Genomic DNA, 23,097 nt, shown 5'->3' with positions numbered 1-23,097 from the left:
GCATTGATTACAACATGAGATCGTCGTAAGCAGTTTGTGGTTGACACAAAGCTATTAAAAAATAAGAAACAAAGTGCACCAGCATTTTATTTATTGTGGTAATTTATTTAGTTTTATTTACCTGCAATTCCATGGGAACATTCACTTCTGATTATGAAGTTGGTGTTTCACTGCTTTCTAGCATTTGAATAATGATGGTAGCCCCTCTAAGTGTTCTGCACAGATGTCTGTGGTTCAGCATTTTCTGTAATTCTAGGTGTTGAAATATATTAGCTATTATTAAGAATACTGTTGCCAACAAAAGATAACAACTAAAACAATTAAATTAAGAGGTTAACTGTACAAGAACTTCTTTATTGTATAAACTCTGAAAATTTTAATGCTAAAATAAGAGACACAAATTTTCATATAATGTACATTATTTATTACAAATATCCAACACACATTTATATTTCAGTGTACTGTTTTCAGTGCAGATATCAGCATCTCAGATACTTCATTTTCAAGACCATTTCTATTGTTGTAATCAACCTGAAACATAAATATACGCAAAATGTACTATTTATTCACCATTACTCAACTATTAAGAATATTAAGAAAACAGTTCACCACACATCTTAACAAAGTGCTAAGTGACAATTAGGTACACAGAAATTAGTTCCGACCGCTTAGGACACAGATAGTTTAATGGTTAAAACAACAACTTATGAAAAGCAAGATATACTGGTTCAAATCCCAGTGTGGAATCCATTTTCATTTGTAAAGAAGAATTCATTATGTTCAAAGCTCAGCATTCCTGACTGGTATTTGCTGTTATCACTTCATGACATTCCATATTCTCTGATCTTATTTTATGTGTTGATGAGAAATCTAGAAAAATAATTACTTAAAAACATGTAAATGCCACTCTCTACCCTGCAAGTTTAACAGGTTATTTTTAACATCAATGGAATTTGCAGTAAAAGTGAAAGCAACAACAATCTTAAAGTTCTATGATTTCATATAACCTTTAGGCTGAACATAAAAGAAATGGAAAACAGCATTAAAACAGGATGTAGAGAATGTTGGGTAAAGTAGTCAATTCATGGATAAAAAGTAAAATGAGATACTTATGAAGCTTCACATTTGAGAAACTGATTACATATCATGGAAGATATTCTTAAATTTATATAGTGAATTGCATAAAATAGACTTAATGAAAGAGAAAACCAAAAGCCAACTGTAAAGGCATTGAATCTTGTTTTTAACAAAAATATACTGTTTATACATATTGGATAGGAACTTAGGATTACACATCTCTACTATTACAAGTCATAAGTACAAGACTATGAAATGTTAAAAACATACAGTACTGGAAAATCTTGAGTGGAATATTTACTACAGAATCAGAAGAGATATTCACTTTCTCTATAGTGGCAATATTGAGTGATGGATAGTAAACAAAAATGAAAACTGGAACAAAGTAAGAGTTTATAGACTTGCGTACCTCTGCAGAATGTGTATGAACATGAGTGAATAAATCTGTAATAAAAGTTAGCTAAAGGAGGAGATGCTGAGTTGCAGATAGGCACAACAAAAAGACTGTCACAAATAAAGCTTTCGGCCTGTAAGGCCTTCATCAAAAATAGATACACACACACACACACACACACACACACACACACACACACACACACACACCAACAGTTTCAGGCAACTGAGACCACACTGCCAGCGGCAGCACCAGTGCATGATGGTTGTCATGCCCACATAGAATGCACCACAGTGGTCGCAGCTTAGCTTGTAGATCACACCTGGTCCTACTCAACCCAACAAGCCACCTTCGTAGATATTGACCTCCACCTCAAAGATGGCTACATCAGTACCAACCTACTAACCACCAGCAATACCTCCACTTTGACAGCTGCCAACTGTTCCATAACAGGGAGTCCCTTCCATACAGTCTAGCCACCTGTGACCATTGCATCTGCAGTGACAAGCAGTCCCTCTTGAAATATTCTGAGGGTTTCACTCAAGCCTTCACAGACTGTAATTATCCTCCCAACCTTGTACAGAAACAAATCTCCCATGCCTTATCTTCCCAGTCTCCCACCACCTCCCAAAGTCCCACCATCTGGCCACAGAGGAGCAGTCCCCTCGTAACTCAGTACCACCCAGGACTGGAGCAACTGAATTTCATTCTCCACCAGGCTTTTGACTACCTCTCATCATGTCCTGATATGACAAATGTCCTGCCCACTATTCTTCCCACCTCTCACACAGTGGTACTCTGCTGTCTACCGAACCTACACAATATTCTCATTCATGCCTATACAATCCCTGCTCCCAACCCCTTACCTCGTGGCTCATACCCCTGTAATAGACCTAGATGCAAGACCTGTCCCATACATCCTCCCACCACCACCTACTCCAGTCCGGTCACAAACATCACCTATCCCATCAAAGGCAGAGCTACCTGTGAAACCCGTCATGATCTACAAGCTAAACGGCAACCACCGTGCTGCATTCTATGTGGACATGACAACCAACAAGCTGTCTGTCCTCATGAATGGCCACCAACAAACTGTGGCCAAGAAACAAGTGGACCACCCTGTTACTGAGCACGCTGCCAAACATGACATCCTTCATTTCAATGACTGCTCCACAGCCTGAGCCATATGGATCCTTCCCACCAACACCAGATTTTCTGAACTGTGCAGGTTGGAACTTTCCCTGCAATATGTCCTACATTCTTGTAAGCATCCTTTTCTCGAGTCATTGCCCTCACCCTTCCAGCCCCTTCCCTGTTCCCATTCCAGCACTACACAGCCACCACCGCACCTAGTCTTTTTACTTCTCTCCTTTTCCACTACCTCCCCCTCTTCCCCCACCCCATCTCTTGCATGCCCTCCATCTAACCTGCAGTACTTCACAGTCAGCCACCCCTACCCTAATATCCCTCCCCGCCCCAGGCCCTTCTTACCCCCACCCAGTCGCCACTCCCACCACCACACTAGTGCTGCTGCTCGCAGTGTGGCCTCAGTTGCCAGAGACTGCAGTTACGTTTACGTGTGTGGGAGTTGCGTTTGTGTGTGTGTGTGTGTGTGTGTGTGTGTGTGTGTGTGTGTGTGTGTCCGTTGTCTATTTTTGATGAAGGCCTACCTGGCCAAAAGCTTTATTTGTAACAGCCTTTTTGTTGTGCCTATCTGCTACTCAGCATCTCCACTATATGGTGAGTAGCAATTTTCCTTTTCATAATATTGTTACATTCCATCCTGGCTTTTCCATTGTTTGATTTTTTACACACACACTCTTTATAAAATATGTTTAATCCCAAATTAGTGTTTTAATTTCTTAGCAAACTGAGAGATTCCACTAAAACATTAAAGGGTGATTATCTTTAATAGATGAACATGGACATCATCTTTCTAAAAATATCTAATGCTGTGTCGCAATCAAAAGCTTCGCTGAACATTTGCTTTCACCTTATATTAACTATTTAAAACTTTTCTCAAGTAACATACAATGTGATTTTGTCACTGTTCAGTGCCTACAGCCTCAATAAGTGTCGAGTCTATGCAGATTTCTTCCGTATAGTTATGTTTCTTATTCATCAAGAATTTGTCAGTTGTTTCACAGACAGCTCACAATATTGATTAAATGAACATTTAATATAAAATAGGAAACTACAGCAAATAAAATGAGAAAATGTTTAGTGACTGGGACTTGAAACTGAATTTCTCGCTTATCACAAGCAACCACCATCATCATTAGGCTGTCTAGGCGTTTCGTCTCGAGATCTGACTCAAACATTCATAAGAGACAAAATTTCTTTGGGAAACATGATGGTTATAATAACCTGTTAAGAAAAAACACTGGTGTTGCATGTGTTATTTATTTTGAATATGTCTGCCTGCTTAGCTGGGTGGTAAAATGCTTGCCTCCCATACACTGGGCCCGGGTTTGATTCCCCGCCGGGTCGGATATTTTCTCCACTCATGGACTGGGTGTTGTATTGTCATCATTATCATCATCATCATCATCATCATCATCATCATCATCATCATTTCATTTGCATCATTGACTGCAAGTCATCCAATGTGGCACTGACTGAAATAAGACTTGCATTTGGCAGCCAAACCCGCATGATACATCCTGGCCAACGATGCCATATGATCCATTCATTTTTTCATGCTGAATGTACAACAAAATTTCTCTCTCTTTATGTATGTTTACTACACCTTTCATTTAACTCTTGTTACCACTGCCCTTTAAAATACTGAACTTCTACAGAATGTTGTTGACGCAGACGTTCCACTTAGGGGAACAGCAAAAAGAAGCCTGAACATACTGCATAGGTTCCTACAGAACCTCTTTCCTTGGTTCATATCTAAGAACACAAACATAATGTGCTGCATTTTATGTTAAACTTTTTGCCTTCTTTGTACTCTAGCCGAAAATAAAAACTGGCAAAAAGTGTGAAAACCTGCCTGGCATACCTAGACTTTCTTGACAGTGGTATCATCTGTCAATAATCTAAGATGCAATCTTCAATTATTTTACTGTCATGCATTCATGTACTCATTCAGTCATTGATACATCATGTCCCATAAATCCTATTCTGAAGGAAGGCTTTCAGGATGTAGAATGTCTACAGCAATGCACCTGTTTTATCACAGCAGATGAGGCTGTGTACCATGCTGCTTACAGATGCGTTCCTCTGAATCGTTTTCACTGTGTTGCATTAAGGATTCACTCATGTCTTTTTAATTTTGTAGTAATATCCACTACTATCACTTAGCAGGGAATGTCATATCAAGATGAAATTTTATAGTAGCAGTTTTAACCAGCTCTTGTCAAATTAGCCTTGCTACATAAAATGCTTTATAGGCTTTAGTCAGTATTTTACTTAATACAGAATTAATTTCCAAACAGTACCACAGTGTTAAAACTCCAGATTCGTATACATGTCTTAAGTACCATAACACTTTTGAGTAATATGTTTCCTCTAAATTATGAGAAGGAAAGTTGCTACTCACCATATATTGGAGATGTTGAGTCGCAGAGAGGCACAACAAAAAGAGTTTCACACTTAAAGCTTTCGGCCAATGGTCTTTATGGTCTTTGTCAACAATAGACACACACACACACACACACACACACACACACACACACACACTCACGCAAATGCAACTCATCGAGTTGCATCTGTGTGTGTGTGTGTGTGTGTGTGTGTGTGTGTGTTTTTCGTTGACAAAGGACATTGGCTGAAAGCTTTAAGTGTGAAACTCTTTTTGTTGTGCCTATCTGCAACTCAGCATCTCCATTATATGGTGAGTAGCAACTTTCCTTCTCATAATATTGTTACATTCCATCCTGGATTTCCATTGTTTGATGTTTCCTTAAAATATATATGTAATGATAGTAAATGCTTCCAACATCTCATAATCGAGTATAACTTAAAAAAGACACAATGTTTGCAAGCACTTTTTCATTTATCATCATAATCCATTTATGGAAAGAAAGTCTACTATGGTCCCTTATAATGAAAATATCAAATATTTTAACAGCTGGGAAAACTTCACTGAGATATATTCTTGCTATTAATAACATCATCATTACATCTAAACTTAATGAGATAAACTTATAATGAAAAGTTAGACAGCTGAAATGAAACTACAAGAATGTTTAAGGATAACTGGGAGAAGAAATTAATGTTAAATCCTAGGAAAAACATTAATTTCATTGAAACAAGAAACGAATTCTGTCAGTTCTTGGTAGCAAATTAAAATGTGTTTCAGAACATCAAAGAAGTATTTCTTTTTTTGTTCTTGGCATCATTATCCTACACAAAACAACAGTGCCGTCACCGTACTTACTGTTATTACTTTAACATCTGGACGTGTGCGCAACTCTTCAACAAACTGAATAGGGCGCTGTTTAGCAATTGGAATTGTTCCCAGAATTGTGGCTTTTGGTGAACTAAATGCAGCAGAAACACAGTCTTTAAACTTTTTTGAAAACAGCTCCATTTTCCCAATTTCATCAACCACCAAAACATGACCAGGCCGTCCCTAGAATCAATCATAAAAATCCATACATGACACGTACTAAAACAGGCAAAAGTTCACACTAAATATCTTGTATTACTTCTGACCAAATGTATACATGGTGTGATGGGGATAAGTGCAGATATTTCTAATGGTAACTGAGAATGGTGTACTGAACAACATTACATCAGTATTTACATCTTTTGCTGCTAATAATCTTAGCTATTATGAGTCATATGTTTCTATGCTGGTTAGTACATCCAAGTACACATAGAAGTCCTTAATGCTTATTTTCCCTTGGGCAGCAGGTCAGTTGTTAAGTGTGGATGCATGGATACAAAACAGTCGTCTATACTGACAGCTGTCATCCATTTAGTGGTGCAGTTATCACTATGCAGAAAACATCAGGTAGTATACATCCTAAACATTATGACCATCTGCTTAATAATAATAATAATTGGTTTATTTGTCCATAATAACTTTTACAGTCGTGGACATGGTCTATTTATGAACATATGAACATTACTAAGAGTTTAGAAATTACTAAGAGTTTAGAAATAAAGATAAATTATACACAACAACATTAAAGATTATTGATGGAGTACAAACATTAATCAATTAACAGTTGCTTTAATTTTATCTTAAACATGTTTCCATTTAACAGTTGTATATTATTTGGCAGTGTGTTATAAAAATGTCTTCCTGCAGAAAATGGACTATGATCTGTTGTGCTTTTATTACTAAATTGTATGTGATAATTGTCTCGTTTTTCTTGTATTATAATTATGGATTTCACTATTGATTATATTTTCTTTTACAAATAGTATAGTCCTGAGAACATACAATGAATGCATTGTCAATACGTTATACATAACGAAGTATTCTCTACTGGACTGATGCTTACTAATATTAGCTATTATCCTAATCGCTCTTTTCTGGGCTCTGAAAGTCCTGTCAATGTATACCATTTGTGCCCCACCCCAAATCTCGATACCATGTTGTAAGTGGGAGTGTATAACTCCAAAATAGATTTGCCTTAAGACAGGTAGCACTATTATGCTAGAAAGGCGTTTTAACAAGTAGGTGTTACAGGAGATTTTTTTTTTTTACATATATAGCAGATGTGCTCCTTCCATGTAAGAAGTTCATCTGCTATAATGGGGTGTAAAGTTAGTTCGCCTCCACGTGGTGCACCCTGGGTAACGCTAAATGAACTAACACAACTGGCGGCAGACCGAACGAAGAATTCCTGCCCCACATCACAGTGAAACAGAACGACAGACAAAGCGCTATGCAAGATACATACAACGGTCCTTTTACGGACCAACTGACAAAGGATCTCGGACCATGCATCCGAATCTGCCATTTCAACATTGAGGGCTTAAGCAGAGCAAAATGTCAAGTATTGCAGAGAATTTTACATGATAACGACATTGACCTGGTAGCCATACAGGAAACTCATGCTGAAAATAGAGTCCAACTTGAAGCTAGAGGAAGGATTCTGGGATATGATCTTCTTGGAGCCACGTATGACAGACACTATGGCGTTGCGACATATGTGCGTGGGGACATAGAGGATGCCTTTCCAGTTGAAGCCTCCATTGCAAATGATATCCATGAAGTTGTCATCAAAATAGGAGAAGTTACAGTAACTAACATCTATAAACCTCCTGCTACTACATGGCCAGCTGAAGTGATAAAGATCCACCCACACCCAAGCATACACGTTGGGGACTCTAATAGTCACCACGAAATGTGGAAATATAGTACGAATGATAGCAATGGAGACATGTTGGTCGATTGGTCTGAGGAACAAAATACATATCTGGTCTTTGATGCCAAGGACCGAGGGACATTCAGATCAGCCGCATGGAACTGCGACTATAACCCGGATCTGTGCTTTGTTTCGAGGGATACAAATGGTAAACCACTGACAGCCTCTAGAAGGGTCCTGATGGACTCCCCTCATAGCCAGCACCGCCCTGTGCTTATTAATATCGGTGTATCCATCCCGATAATAAGGTCTTACCCTCGACCAAGGTGGAATTTTACAAAAGCTAACTGGACAAAATTCTCTGTACAACTTGATTATACCTTGAGCTGGATCCCTCCAACCAGCAAGAGCTATGAGAGGTTTGTGGGAGCGGTCATTAGCTATGCGAAAACAGCGATCCCGCAAAAAATACATTCCCGGATGGACAGGGATATGCGATGACCTGTACGCGGAGTTCCTCAAGAATGGGGACCGGGAAATAGCGGATGAACTATTACATAACATCGACTTTATTAGACGGCAAAAATGGGAGAATACTGTTGAAAATCTAGACTTTTCAAACTCGAGCCGACAAGCCTGGTCCCTACTGCGTAAACTTGGAGGCGCAAATCCACCTGAATATAGAAAGGACGAAATATCTCCCAACAAGGTTGCATCCCGCATAGTTTCTGTGTCTAGAGCCCCACGAAATAGAAAGCACACAACAAAAGTGAAGAAAGACTTAAAAACATTAAAAAGGACCCGTGCAATGGACTCAGAATATTCATCAGATATTCGCATCGAGGAGGTTACCAATGCCCTGAAGAAGGTTAAATCAGGCAAAGCTCCGGGTTTCGATGGTATCCACCCTGAGTTCCTCATACATGTCGGAGCCTACACAAAACAATGGTTGGCTAAGTTCTTTACGGACATTCTCCAAGTGGGTAACATTCCTCCCTCACGTAAACGAGCAAAGATCATCGCAGTCCTGAAACCTGGTAAACCAGGCGAAAGACCAGAGAGTTACCGCCACATTCCCTTCTCAGTATGGTCTATAAATTACTAGAAAGACTGCTCCTCAACAGAATAGGCCAGACTATACACAAAAAAATCCCTATCGAACAAGCAGGATTCCGTCCATATCGCTGCTGTACAGATCAAGTCCTATCACTGACAACATATATAGAGGCGGGGTTCCAGAAGAAACATAAAGTAGCTGTAGCATTCATAGACCTAACAGCAGCCTATGATACAGTTTGGAAACAGGGGATCATGTACAAATTAATTTGTGCCGTCCCCTGCAAGAAGATAACCAACCTCATTGATGATATGTTGTCAAATAGAACCTTCCAAGTAATAATGGGGAATGAGAGAAGTAAACAGATGAAACTCAATAATGGACTCCCACAAGGCTCTGTCCTTGCACCCCTTCTTTTCAGCCTTTACATCACTGACATGCCTGCAACCAGATCACGCAAATTTGGTTATGCTGACGACTGGGCTCTAGCAACAGCCCACAGAAATATAGAAACTGCCGAAGATATCCTTACGAGTGACCTAGGGATTCTCAGCGAGTACTTTAGAAAATGGAGGCTACAACCTAGTGCTACAAAGACGGAAGTATCTGCCTTCCATTTGAACAACAAAATGGCCAACAGAGAACTACAAGTCTATCTAGATGGGAAATTACTAAATCACAACAAACACCCAAAGTACCTTGGGGTTACCCTAGATAGGACACTAACATTCAAAGAACACCTGACGAAAACTGCAGCGAAACTTAAAACACGCAACAACATATTGCAGAAGCTCTGTGGCACCACTTGGGGCTCCACAGCATCTACCTTAAGAACATCCGCACTTGGCTTGGTGTATCCAGTGGCAGAATACTGTGCCCCAGTGTGGCTCAACAGCAAACACACACACATGGTAGATAGCCAACTTAATGCAACAATGCATATTATATCAGGCACAATCAGGCCAACTCCTACAGTGTGGCTGCCCGTTCTCAGTAACATAGCCCCTCCTAACCTGCGCCGTGAACACGCTCTGGTTAGAGAATTTCAAAAAATCATGACCAACCCTCAATTAAAAATCCATGAAGATACTCACGACATCCAAGGAAACCGACTCCGGTCTAGGCATCCTCCACTAAAGACCGCACAGACTCTGCATCAAACCAACTTTAAAATAAATGACCGATGGAAAGAGGAATGGGAGAGCAGAACAGCAGTAAACTGCCACAGTATGCCATGCATCTTTAGTAAACCAAAAGGATTTGATTGCCCTCGCAAAGTTTGGTCAACTCTTAATCGCATCACAACCAACTGTGGGAGATGTGCCGACTCCTTACACAGATGGGGTAAACTTCCTTTGGCCGCTTGCGACTGTGGCGCTGAGAGACAGACGGTCAAACACATCGTTCAGGAATGCCCACTAAGGGCATATGAGGGTGACCCACGGGATTTCCTAATGGCGACCCAAGAGGCAATCGACTATTTATTATCTAAGCTGGACGTCTGCTTGTGATTGCTCTTCTGTGAGTGTAAATTTACAATTGGCGGTGTTCTTATATACAAACTCTTATTTATTGCTCTGTTTATACATATGTGATTTTTCTTAAATCATGTTGTTTCTGTAATTTTTACTGTGATGTTATGAGCCATACGCTAAATAAATAAATAAATCTGCTATAATACCCAGGAATTTATGTTTATCAATTCTTTCAACTGATAACTCTGGACCAGTATCCACTTGTCTTGATTTATAATTTAGCAGAAACTCCATCAGAATGGTCTTGTCCTTATTTAGTGCCAATCTGTTTTTGGTCAGATATTCTGTGATGAGGCTAATGTTCTTTGTATTGTTTTGCACTGTTTTGTAGAGCCCCAGCTTATGAAGGAGGCACTGTCGGCATAATTTACTAGGTTTGGATTTTGTGGAATTATTATATCATTGACGTACACAATAAACAAAATACGATGTTAGTACCTGAATTCTACATGACATGGACATGACATGACATGACCGTGGTATATTTCTGGAGGTATTTGGCACAGTACATCCATGACCAGGTCACACAGTTCCTGTAAATCATGGGCCAGTGTTTTAAGGATGTGGAGCTGCTACCTGACAGTCTCAGATATGTTCCATCAGGTTCAGATCACATGAATTTGATGCCCAAGACTTCAACATAAGTTCAGTATCATGTCTTCCAACAACTGTAGCACGATTCTGGTATTGTGAAACAGACAGTTATTCTGCTGGAGGGTGCCATCACTGCTGGGGGAGTCCACAGCTGTCATGGTGCATTCAATTACTAACAGTCCATGCTTTGAGCAGCTGTTTGCCTGTATGATAGTGTATCTGGACAATATCATCAACCTGGTAAATAACAAACTTGATTCATCCAATCAGGCAATAGATTTCCAATGGTCCGTGGTCCACGGTCCAGTCCCAATGATCCTGTGCACACTGTAATTTTAACTGATACAGTCGTTGTGTCAACATGGAATACATGGGGGTCATCTGCTTTGGAGCCCCATGTTCAAAAATGTACACTGAATGGTGTGCTCTGAAATGCTTCAGCCTGCAATACCACTGTATTCTTTAATCAGATCTGCTACCTCTTGGCCAACTACTGCAGGAAAATCTAGGTCCAGAGTACCAGGTCACAAACTTTTTCAAGCCTAGTGCAGATCTGGGTCAGGTAACAGAGGATGTAGGTGCTTTATGCAAGGATTTCACAAAGGAGGATGCCGTGGTTATAGTGGGTGGTCCGGGAAATAGCATTGACAGAGACTCTGAATATTCCATAGAGAGTGACCTGGTGAAGATAGCATCAGCAATGAAGCATACAAGTGTGGGATTTGTGTCTGTGTTGAGACGCCATGATCGGCCTCATTTGAACTCTTCTGTAGGGAGGGTGAACTTGGAGTTGGAGTGGCTGCTTAGGACGGATATAGGGTCCCATATTGGTTTGATTCCTGTGGATGCTATCGATAAGTGGGACTACACTAGGCGTGGCCTTCACCTCAATAGGAAAGGGAAGGGAAAACTGTCTGGGTTGATTGCAGAAAACTTAAGGGGGGACACTGGCACAAGTGGTAAAATACCAGTGGTCACAGGTGTCAGAGGGATGCCTTTTTTAGGATAGGGAAGGGGGAAAGAAAACGAGTTTTAAGAGAGACTGGCAGACACACTCAGTTTGAGAAAACAGATGAACAAGAGTCAGATTGTATCATACAGCCTCCATTTAAACAGTGTTTAACAGAAAGTAATCAGAAACTGCCAGTTCATCTTCGCCAAAGCAGTTGCAATCCCATTAGTATGCAGTATCAGTTATCTTTATTACACCAGAACATTCCGGGACTTAGAAATAAAGTTGATGAACTACTCATTTGTATCGATGAAATGAATTCATCTAACCAAATTGACATAATCTGCCTCTCTGAACATCAAGTGACTACTGATATAGATATGTTAGACATTTCAGGATTTAAGCTAGCTTCCTACTTCTGCAGAGTAGATATAGATGGAGGAGGAGTTGCCACATTTATCAAAAACTGCCATAAATTCAAGAACATTGACATTAATAAATTCTGTTTAGAGCAGCATCTAGAAGCATGTGCAACAGAAGTAGAGTTCCATAACAGATCCTATATAATAATAACTATTTACCGAGCACCTGCAGGAAATTATAATCTATTCTTAGATCATCTAGAAGCTCTTTTGGGTTATTTAACAGGAAGAAACAAAGAAATTTTGATTTCTGGTGACTTTAATACAGATTTTCTAATGCAATCTTCCAGTAAACATTCACTGCAGTTAGTAATGTTGTCTTTCAATCTAACTCACACTGTAAACTTTCCAACTAGGATCACTAAATCCTCAAGGACAGCCATTGATAACATTATTTTAGACAAATCAAAGGAACAAAATCATATCATAAAACCTGTTATAAATGGACTATCAGATCATGACATGCAGCTCCTTGTTTTAGATGTAAATTCTAAGCAGATTATCAAGACTGCTAAATCTGAGTACAGGAGAGTAGTCAATCAACCAAAAATTGAGTGTTTTAGAAAACTGCTCAAAGATATGAACTGGAAAGATGTTTATAGTGCTCATGACATGAATGAAAAATATAACACATTAATGAACAATGTCAGTACCATGTTTGAAAACTGTTTTCCTCTAAAAGTTACTCAAATTAAACAGAAGTCTATAATAAAACCATGGATTACACAAGGAATAAAGATTTCCTGTAAGACAAAAAGGAAAATGTATCTGTCGACCAAGAATAGCTCCAATGCTGATGTTTTAGCTAAATACAAGGAATACTGTAAAACATTAAAAGTAATTCAGACGTCTAAGCAAATGCACTACGAGAAGAAGATAGCAATGTCAGGGAACAAAATAAAAACAATATGGGATATAGTGAAAGAGCAGACTGGTAGAACCAGAAAGGAACAGGAGCAAATAGTACTAAGGGTAGATGACACATTAGTAACTGATGGGCATAGTGTGGCAAATCTATTTAACAAGTAATTTATATCCGTTACTGATAGAATGGGACTTTCAGGATCAGTAAATAATGCCCTTGAATATCTGAAACTAGCCTTCACAAATAGCTTCAAGTACATGAATATATCCCTCACTTCACCAAAAGAAATAACATCCATAATAAAATCTTTAAAAACAAAGCATTCTAGTGGATATGATGAAATATCAACAAAGTTAATTAAGGCATGTTCTTGTGAGTTTAGTACAATTCTAAGTTACTTGTGTAACCAGTCAATTATAACTGGGACATTTCCTGACTGGCTAAAATATGCAGATGTTAAGCCTCTATTCAAGAAAGGGGATAAAGAGATACCATCAAACTACAGACCAATTTCACTTTTGCCAGCATTCTCAAAAATTTTAGAAAAAGTAATGTACAGGCAGCTGCTCAACCATCTGACCACAAATAACATATTATCACGAACACAGTTTGGATTTCTGAAGGGTTCTGATATCGAGAAGGCTATTTACACCTACAGTGAAAATGTACTTAATTCATTAAATAACAAATTACAAGCAGCAGGTATTTTCTGTGATTTGTCAAAGCCATTTGATTGTGTGAACCACAACATCCTTTTAAGTAAATTAGAATTCTATGGTGTCACGGGCAGTGCTGCAAAATGGTTCAGGTCATACCTCACTAACAGGAAACAAAGGGTGTCAGTGCAAGGGACTAGTAAATTAAGTCATCAGTCATCATCAGAATGGGAAGAAATTACATGTGGTGTCCCACAAGGATCCATCTTAGGGCCAGTGCTTTTTCTCGTGTACATTAATGATCTCTCATCAGTTACACTGCCAGAAGCAGAGTTCGTTTTGTTTGCAGATGACACAAGTATTGCAATAAATAGTATGTCAAGTGTAGTTCTAGAAAGATCTGCTAATGATATTTTCATGGATATTAATAAATGGTTTAAAGCCAACTCACTGACATTAAACTTCGAAAAGACTCACTATATGCAATTCAGAACCTGTAAGAGGTTTCCACCCAGCATATGCATAAAATACGAAGAAGAGCAGATAGAAGAGGTTGACAGTCTTAAATTCCTGGGATTACAACTTGATAATAAATTCAGTTGGGAAGAGCACACCACAGAACTGCAGAAACGCATTAACAAATCTGTATTTGCAATTCGAGTGTTAGCAGATGTAGGCAACATAAAAATGAAAAAGCTTGCATACTTTGCCTACTTTCATTCCATAATGTCGTATGGTATAATATTTTGGGGTAACTCTTCAAGTCAAACAAAAGTTTTCAGAGTCCAAAAGCATGTAATACGTATTATTTGTGGAGTAAATTCATGGACGTCCTGTAGAAACCTCTTCAAAGAACTGGGTATACTAACTACTGCCTCTCAGTATATTTACTCATTAATGAAATTTGTCCTAAATAATATATCTCTTTTTCCAACAAACAGCTCAGTTCATACATACAATACCAAGAACAAAAATGATCTGCACAAGGACTTAAAAGCACTTACTTTAGTTCAAAAAGGGGTCCACTACTCAGGAACACTCATCCTCAATAATTTGCCAGTAAACATAAAAAATTTAGTTACAAATAAAGATCAGTTTAAAAGGAGCCTGAAAGACTTACTAGTGGCCAACTCCTTCTACTCCATTGACAAATTTTTTAATAGAAACAAATGATGTATTGTATATATTCATACTATTAGTATTGTTATTTCAGCTTTTTTTTTTTTTTAAAAAAAAGAGAGAGACATGTTCCACATCCACGAGGATCTCCTCAGCACGGATCTATGGAACGAAAACTAATCTAATCTAATCTAATCTAATCTCCTGCTCTACAAGTGGGCAAGCCCCCACGTTCTGTGATGAAGTGTGGATGCCTAACACCTTTTCACCTACTTGTCATGTCATCATCCTTCAACCACTTTCCATCGTTGCTCACATATGTAGCATGGGAACAACTGACTGGCTCCACTGTTTCTGATATGCTTGCTCCCAAGTGTCAGGCCACATCAAAATGCCCTTTGTCAAAGTTGCTCATGTCACTGGATTTTCCCATTTCTACATCTTATCACCACTTAAATGTTTCCTCATTTGTCAGTGCATATAATGTCATCAGTCAGCATTCAGTCTTGGAGTGAGCAGTGATCATAATGTTTTGGATCATGGAGTACAAGGTGTATGGGTCATATCAAACGTCCTCTAAGACACAACTTCATAAATATCTGAAATAGACACATAGTGTTTCAAAGTGATGATAAATATATGAAGATAACTAATAACAATAGGTTTTAGGTCAGGCAACTGCAGGCATACTACTTAAGAATTTTTGTACTAATATGTTTAGTCTAATGAATGATTGATTTTGGAAACAACATCAAACATTGCATGTGCATTATTTGGAAGCTTCTTTTTGTATTATGTTAATGTTTGGTCTACTTTTACATTCTACTTATTTTTCTCAACAATAGACAACGTGTACTTTTAAGATAGGATGCTGTTACATGAAGTAAACTTGAACAATTATTTCATATAATGATTCTGTTGCATGCCACTGAGTGTTGTAAGCTTACTCGTCACTATCTCTCTGTTTAGCAAAAGCACTTGATATCTGATATGCAGAATTTTCTGCATCACGCTGTCATCAGCTGCAGCACCTACAGTGAATAAATTTTTGTAAAAAGTGATTATTGTGGGAGAACATAAACACTCTACATCATCTTTAAAGGACAATAAAACTTGAACATGGAAGGTGTGATCCTTATAATTTTCTTGCCGCTGAATGTATAAAAGGCATGCATATTATTTACTTTCTTTTCAGTGACTTTTTATAGTGAATGTGGGTATAAAGATGGCCCCTCCTTATTGTGATGAGGCTTGATGGACTGTATAGTAGTGATTTTGAAGTAAGGAAAGTAAAGCAGTTGCCCTGGAATGTGTGTACAATCTTAGTCATGACAGAGGTGGGAGTGGCTTTGTGGAGTACGTATTGGTGGTCTTCCACAATGTGTAACGGATTTGATGTTGTGTAATACACCACAGATAAACAGTAAGTAACTATATTTAAGGCTCATATGAACATCTCCAGGAAGATGCTGTACAGGGATGGCTCTCAAAGGTATGTGTTACAAGCCTGAATGAGCTGTCAGGTGATTTTTGGGCTTAGACGAGATACGAATACAAACTTCACTCTATAGAAGCTTTGTATGTGGTTTAGAAATGAGGAATTTTGAAAGGGCATGGAACTAATATCGTGAGATAAATGTGTATCAGACAGTAATGAGAAATGCTAAAAGCATAGGTGTTTATTGGTGTGTAATATACCTTTTTATGGACAGTAGATATGAGTAAAGATAATAATACTTTAAAATATCACATCTGTGCTAACATCAACATAAATATTTTTGTTAGAGATTATGCAGTGATTTCCATAATTCTTTTTGGTTGTATGGAGACTAATATGGTTTTTATAGGTCACTGGAGAAGAATTAAATGATGAGAGAGTTTAGGACCAATAGATAAAAAAACCTGAAGCAGAGAACAGAAATCAGATGGGAGCAGGTACCAGAATCTAATCTTGAAGTGATAATTTGATTTTAGTTAGAACCTGTCAGAAAAGAAGTTAGTACATTATTTCCATTATATGAGGGGCCTTATAAGGTAACACCAGTAATATATAAAAAGACTGTTAACTTATAAGAACCACCTTTGAATGTTATTTCTATACTGAATTTCATGGAGTTTGTGATCAGGATAAATCGTAAACGTTTATTACACAGTTATATCTGCAGTTTCAAAGGCAGAAGCAGTAAGACAGTGTGGTGCTGAAACAAGGAGTAGCAATTTTTAGAAATTAAGTGCAATTTCTAACTATAGATGCTCTAGGAAGCTTCAGATTAAATGTGAGAGTGACAAAGCTTTACAGTATCTGAATTATGAACATAACATGGTACATGTTTGAAAAATTAGTGCCCTGGGAAGATTCAGCTTAAATGAGTTGGTGAGCATAATCTGGGGAAGCAATAACGTTTTCTTCTATCTCCTGTGGATTCACAGTTATGGTATTACTGAGAATTATTGAAGGTACTTAAAGATATATGGTGTCAGGTATGTTATAGCAAGATCAGTATCATAACTGAAGCCTGAGAGCAGAAATTGCAAGTAAGGAATATAAAGACAGTAATCAGTATGACATTATATTTTATTTTATCATCTTGATGGTCAACATAATCATTATTAGGGATAGGCATTACAGCATACTTGATAAACTCCACAGTAGATACGGCTTATTTATGAGAAGGTATGGGGAAGATGTTAGTAGTAGTAGTGGTGATGGTGGTGGTGGTATACAGGCATTTACATTTTTACAGATCTTCTTTGACAAGGATGAGACAGGTGATCATCTGTGACTTTAAAGTAGGAACCATCTTGGCACCTGCCTGAAGTAATTTAGGGAAACCACAGAAAATGTAAATCAAGATGGCTGATGAAGACTCGAGCCTCCACCCTCCTTAATACAAGGACAGTCTATTTAAAACAGTGCTACCTCATTTGATTTATCCCTGCTGTGCAATAATGTTTTGCAAAGAATTTATTTAATAACATAAAATGGCAGTGCTCCACTGTTCATTCATTTCTCACTCCAAGTCGCTACATACTATCAGCTGACATCAGGACCATAGTGACAAAGTTTGGTTTCCATTTTGTGTGCTGCAACATCCCATTTGCTCCCTCTGTAATGAGTAAGACGTTGGGATCTGAAAGAGGCTAAGGTGTTACGAGGGTCACTCCAAAAGAAATGCACACTATTTTATTAAAATCCATCTTTTATTCTACATGTTTGAAAGTTTTACAGTGTGTAGATACATCCTTTAGGAACAATATTTTCATTTCTCCACATAATTATCATCCCTCTCAACTGCTTTACGCCATCTTGGAACCAGCACCTGTATACCCGCAGGGTAAAATTCTGGACCAACCTGTTGGAGCCACTGTTTGGCAGCATGCACAAGGGAGTCATCATCTTCAAACCTTGTTCCATGAAGAGAGTCTTTCAGTTTCCCAAAGAGATGATAGTCACATGGAGCCAGGTCAGGACTGTAAGGCGGGTGTTTCAGTGTTGTCCATCCGAGATTTGTGATCGCTTCCATGGTTTTTTGACTGACATGTGGTCATGGATTGTCACGCAACAGCATAACCATCCTGCTTTCACTGATGTGGTCGAACACGACACAGTCCAGCTTGAAGTTTCTTCAGTGTCGTCACATATGCATCAGAATTTATGGTGGTTCCACTTGGCATGATGTCCACAAGCAAGAGTCCTTCGGAATCAAAAAACAACGTAGCCGTACATTTTCCAGCAGAAGGTGTGGTTTTGAATTTTTTTTCCTTGGGTGAATTTGCATGATGCCACTCCACTGATTGCCTCTTCGTTTCTGGTGAAAAATGATGGAGCCATGTTCATCACCTGTCACAATTCTTCCAAGAAATTCATCTCCACCATTCACGTACTGTTCCAAAAGTTCACTGCATACTGTTTCTCTTGTTTCTTTGTGAGCCACTGTCAACATCCTGGGAAACCACCAGGCACAAACATTTTTTAACGCCAACACTTTCAGTATTCTGCAAACACTTCCTTCCCCCATCCCAATGTAGCATGACAATTAGTTCACTGTGATGCGTCTGTCAGCAGTCACCAATTCGTTAACTCTCTGCACATTGTCTGGAGTGTGTGCAGTACGAGGCCTACCGCTGTGAGGACAATCCTCAATATTGCCGTGCCAGCTTTCATCACGTAACCTGCTTGCCCACCGACTAACTGTACTGTGATTGACAGCAGCATCTCCATACACCTTTTTCAACCTCTTGTGGATGTTTCCACTGTCATGTTTTCACAGCACAGGAATTCTATGACAGCATGTTGCTTCTGACGAACGTTAAGTGTAGCAGTCATCTTGAAGACATGCTGTGACGGCGCCACTCATGGGAACAGGTTGAACTAAGTTTGAAAACAAGTGGAAAGGATGTATATACACACTGTAAAACTTTCACACATGCAGAATGAAAACTGTATTTTTACAAAAATAGTGTGCATTTCTTTTGGAGTGACCCTCGTAGTAATATACATTGCATAGCTTTGGACGTAAGGTTTTTAGGGGAAAAAGAGGGGGATAGTGTGAAACTGTTACGTGAAATGATAGATGTTTCATTATATTATTATTATCTTCTTTCCTTTCTCAGACCTTAGGTCTGGTTAAAAATGGAAAGTGACGCGGACCTTGATCAAGCGTGACTTCCTTTTAACTGTATAGTACATGTTATATTGCATTTAGGAACTTTCGGGTAATTGAACATGTATCAATAATTACAGATTTCTGTAGTTGTATATATATGTTTGGATGTACTGGTGGATATTGTGTGGTATGACTCCTGTAGTTGATAGTATAATTGGTATAATGTCAACTTTATCCTGATGCCACATGTCCTTGACTTAGTCAGCCAGTTGGATGTATTTTTCAATTTTTTCTCCTGTTTTCTTTTGTATATTTGTTGTATTGGGTATGGATATTTCGATTGGTTGTGTTAATTTCTTCTTTTTATTGGTGAGTATGATGTCAAGTTTGTTATGTGGTGTTGTTTTATCTGTTATAATGGTTCTGTTCCAGTATAATTTGTATTCATCATTCTCCAGTACATTTTGTGGTGCATACTTGTATGTGGGAATGTGTTGTTTTATTAGTTTATGTTGTATGGCAAGCTGTTGATGTATTATTTTTGCTACATTGTCATGTCTTCTGGGGTATTCTGTGTTTGCTAGTATTGTACATCCACTTGTGACGTGATCTACTGTTTCTATTTGTTGTTTGCAAAGTCTGCATTTATCTGTTGTGGTATTGGGATCTTTAATAATACACTTGCTGTAATATCTGGTGTTTATTGTTTGATCCTGTATTGCAATCATGAATCCTTCCGTCTCACTGTATATATTGCCTTTTCTTAGCCATGTGTTGGATGCGTCTTGATCGATGTGTGGCTGTGTTAGATGATACAGGTGCTTGCCATGTAGTGTTTTCTTTTTCCAATTTACTTTCTTCGTATCTGTTGATGTTATGTGATCTAAAGAGTTGTAGAAGTGGTTATGAAATTGCAATGGTGTAGCCGATGTATTTATATGAGTGATTGCTTTGTGTATTTTGCTAGTTTCTGCTCGTTCTAGAAAGAATTTTCTTAAATTGTCTACCTGTCCATAATGTAGGTTTTTTATGTCGATAAATCCCTTCCCTTTCTGCTTAATGTGAATCTTTCTGTTGCTGAATGTATGTGATGTATTCTATATTTGTGGCATTGTGATCATGTAAGTGTGTTGAGTGCTTCTAGGTCTGTGTTACTCCATTTCACTACTCCAAATGAGTAGTTCAATATTGGTATAGCATAAGTATTTATAGCTTTTGTCTTGTTTCTTGCTGTCAATTCTGTTTTCAGTATTTTTGTTAGTCTTTGTCTATATTTTTCTTTTAGTTCTTCTTTAATATTTGTATTATCTATTCCTATTTTTTGTCTGTATCCTAGATACTTATAGGCATCTGTTTTTTCCATCGCTTCTATGCAGTCGCTGTGGTTATCCAATATGTAATCTTCCTGTTTAGTATGTTTTCCCTTGACTATGCTATTTTTCTTACATTTGTCTGTTCCAAAAGCCATATTTATATCATTGCTGAATACTTCTGTTATCTTTAGTAATTGGTTGAGTTGTTGCTGCCAGTAGTTTTAGATCATCCATGTATAGCAAATGTGTTATTTTGTGTGGGTATGTTCCAGTAATATTACACTCCTGGAAATTGAAATAAGAACACCGTGAATTCATCGTCCCAGGAAGGGGAAACTTTATTGACACATTCCTGGGGTCCGATACATCACACGATCACACTGACAGAACCACAGGCACATAGACACAGGCAACAGAGCATGCACAATGTCGGCACTAGTACAGTGTATATCCACCTTTCGCAGCAATGCAGGCTGCTATTCTCCCATGGAGACGATCGTAGAGATGCTGGATGTAGTCCTGTGGAACGGCTTGCCATGCCATTTGCACCTGGCGCCTCAGTTGGACCAGCGTTCGTGCTGGACGTGCCGACCGCGTGAGACGACGCTTCATCCAGTCCCAAACATGCTCAATGGGGGACAGATCCGGAGATCTTGCTGGCCAGGGTAGTTGACTTACACCTTCTAGAGCACGTTGGGTGGCACGGGATACATGCGGACATGCATTGTCCTGTTGGAACAGCAAGTTCCCTTGCCGGTCTAGGAATGGTAGAACGATGGGTTCGATGACGCTTTGGATGTACCGTGCACTATTCAGTGTCCCCTCGACGATCACCAGTGGTGTACGGCCAGTGTAGGAGATCGCTCCCCACACCATGATGCCGGGTGTTGGCCCTGTGTGCCTCAGTCGTATGCAGTCCTGATTGTGGCGCTCACCTGCACAGCGCCAAACACGCATACGACCATCATGGGCACCAAGGCAAAAGCAACTCTCATCGCTGAAGACGACACGTCTCCATTCGTCCCTCCATTCACGCCTGTCGCGACACCACTGGAGGCGGGCTGCACGATGTTGGGGCGTGAGCGGAAGACGGCCTAACGGTGTGCGGGACCGTAGCCCAGCTTCATGGACACGGTTGTGAATGGTCCTCGCCGATACCCCAGGAGCAACAGTGTCCCTAATTTGCTGGGAAGTGGCGGTGCGGTCCCCTACGGCACTGCGTAGGATCCTACGGTCTTGGCGTGCATCCGTGCGTCGCTGTGGTCCGGTCCCAGGTCGACGGGCACGTGCACCTTCCGCCGACCACTGGCGACAACATCGATGTACTGTGGAGACCTCATGCCCCACGTGTTGAGCAATTTGGCGGTACGTCCACCCGGCCTCCCGCATGCCCACTATACGCCCTCGCTCAAAGTCCGTCAACTGCACATACGGTTCACGTCCACGCTGTCGCGGCATGCTACCAGTGTTAAAGACTGCGATGGAGCTCCGTATGCCACGGCAAACTGGCTGACACTGACGGCGGCGGTGCACAAATGCTGCGCAGCTAGCGCCATTCGACGGCCAACACCGCGGTTCCTGGTGTGTCCGCTGTGCCGTGCGTGTGATCATTGCTTGTACAGCCCTCTCGCAGTGTCTGGAGCAAGTATGGTGGGTCTGACACACCGGTGTCAATGTGTTCTTTTTTCCATTTCCAGGAGTGAATATCCATAATTTGTATTATTTAGCATGTCGGATAGTGGGTTCAGAGCAAGACAGAACCAGGGAGGACTTAATGAGTTTCCTTGGTATATTCCACGCTTTATCTGTATTGGCTGTGATGTGATATTATTTGAATTTGTTTGGATATTAAGTGTGGTTTTCCAATTTTTTATTACTATGTTTAGGAACTGTATCAATTTAGGATCTAGTTTGTATATTTCCAATATCTGTAGCAACCATGAGTGGGGTACACTATCAAAAGCTTTTTGGTAATCAATGTATGCATAGTGCAGCGACCTTTGTTTAGTTTTAGCTTGATATGTCACCTCTGTATCTATTATCAGTTGCTCTTTACATCCTTGTGCACCTTTGCAGCAGCCTTTTTGTTATTCATTTATAATTTTGTTCTGTGTTGTATGTGTCATTAATTTCTGTGTAATGACTGAAGTTAATATTTTGTATACTGTTGGTAGGCATGTTATGGGGCGATATTTTGCTGTGTTTGCTGTGTCTGCTTGATGTTTAGGTTTCAG

The 23,097-nt window shown here is 39.4% G+C and overlaps 1 protein-coding gene across 1 annotated transcript in view; it reads right to left on the bottom strand.

Moving 5' to 3' along the window:
• Positions 1-333: 333 nt before the first annotated feature.
• Positions 334-23,097, bottom strand: part of LOC126259540 (cancer-related nucleoside-triphosphatase homolog) — an 87,253-nt gene continuing 64,489 nt past the window's right edge. Inside the window, exons 4-5 of the mRNA XM_049956416.1 lie at positions 5,859-6,053; positions 334-531 (exon numbers count right to left, since the gene is read on the bottom strand). Coding sequence (XP_049812373.1) covers positions 454-531; positions 5,859-6,053 — 273 coding nt within the window. The 3' untranslated portion in view covers positions 334-453. The remainder of the gene's footprint in view (positions 532-5,858; positions 6,054-23,097) is intronic.

Source organism: Schistocerca nitens, chromosome 5, assembly GCF_023898315.1.
Source record: "Schistocerca nitens isolate TAMUIC-IGC-003100 chromosome 5, iqSchNite1.1, whole genome shotgun sequence".
Classification (NCBI taxonomy): domain Eukaryota; kingdom Metazoa; phylum Arthropoda; class Insecta; order Orthoptera; family Acrididae; genus Schistocerca; species Schistocerca nitens.
Note: the sequence above shows the minus strand (reverse complement) of the source record. Positions and strands in the feature narration are given on the sequence as shown.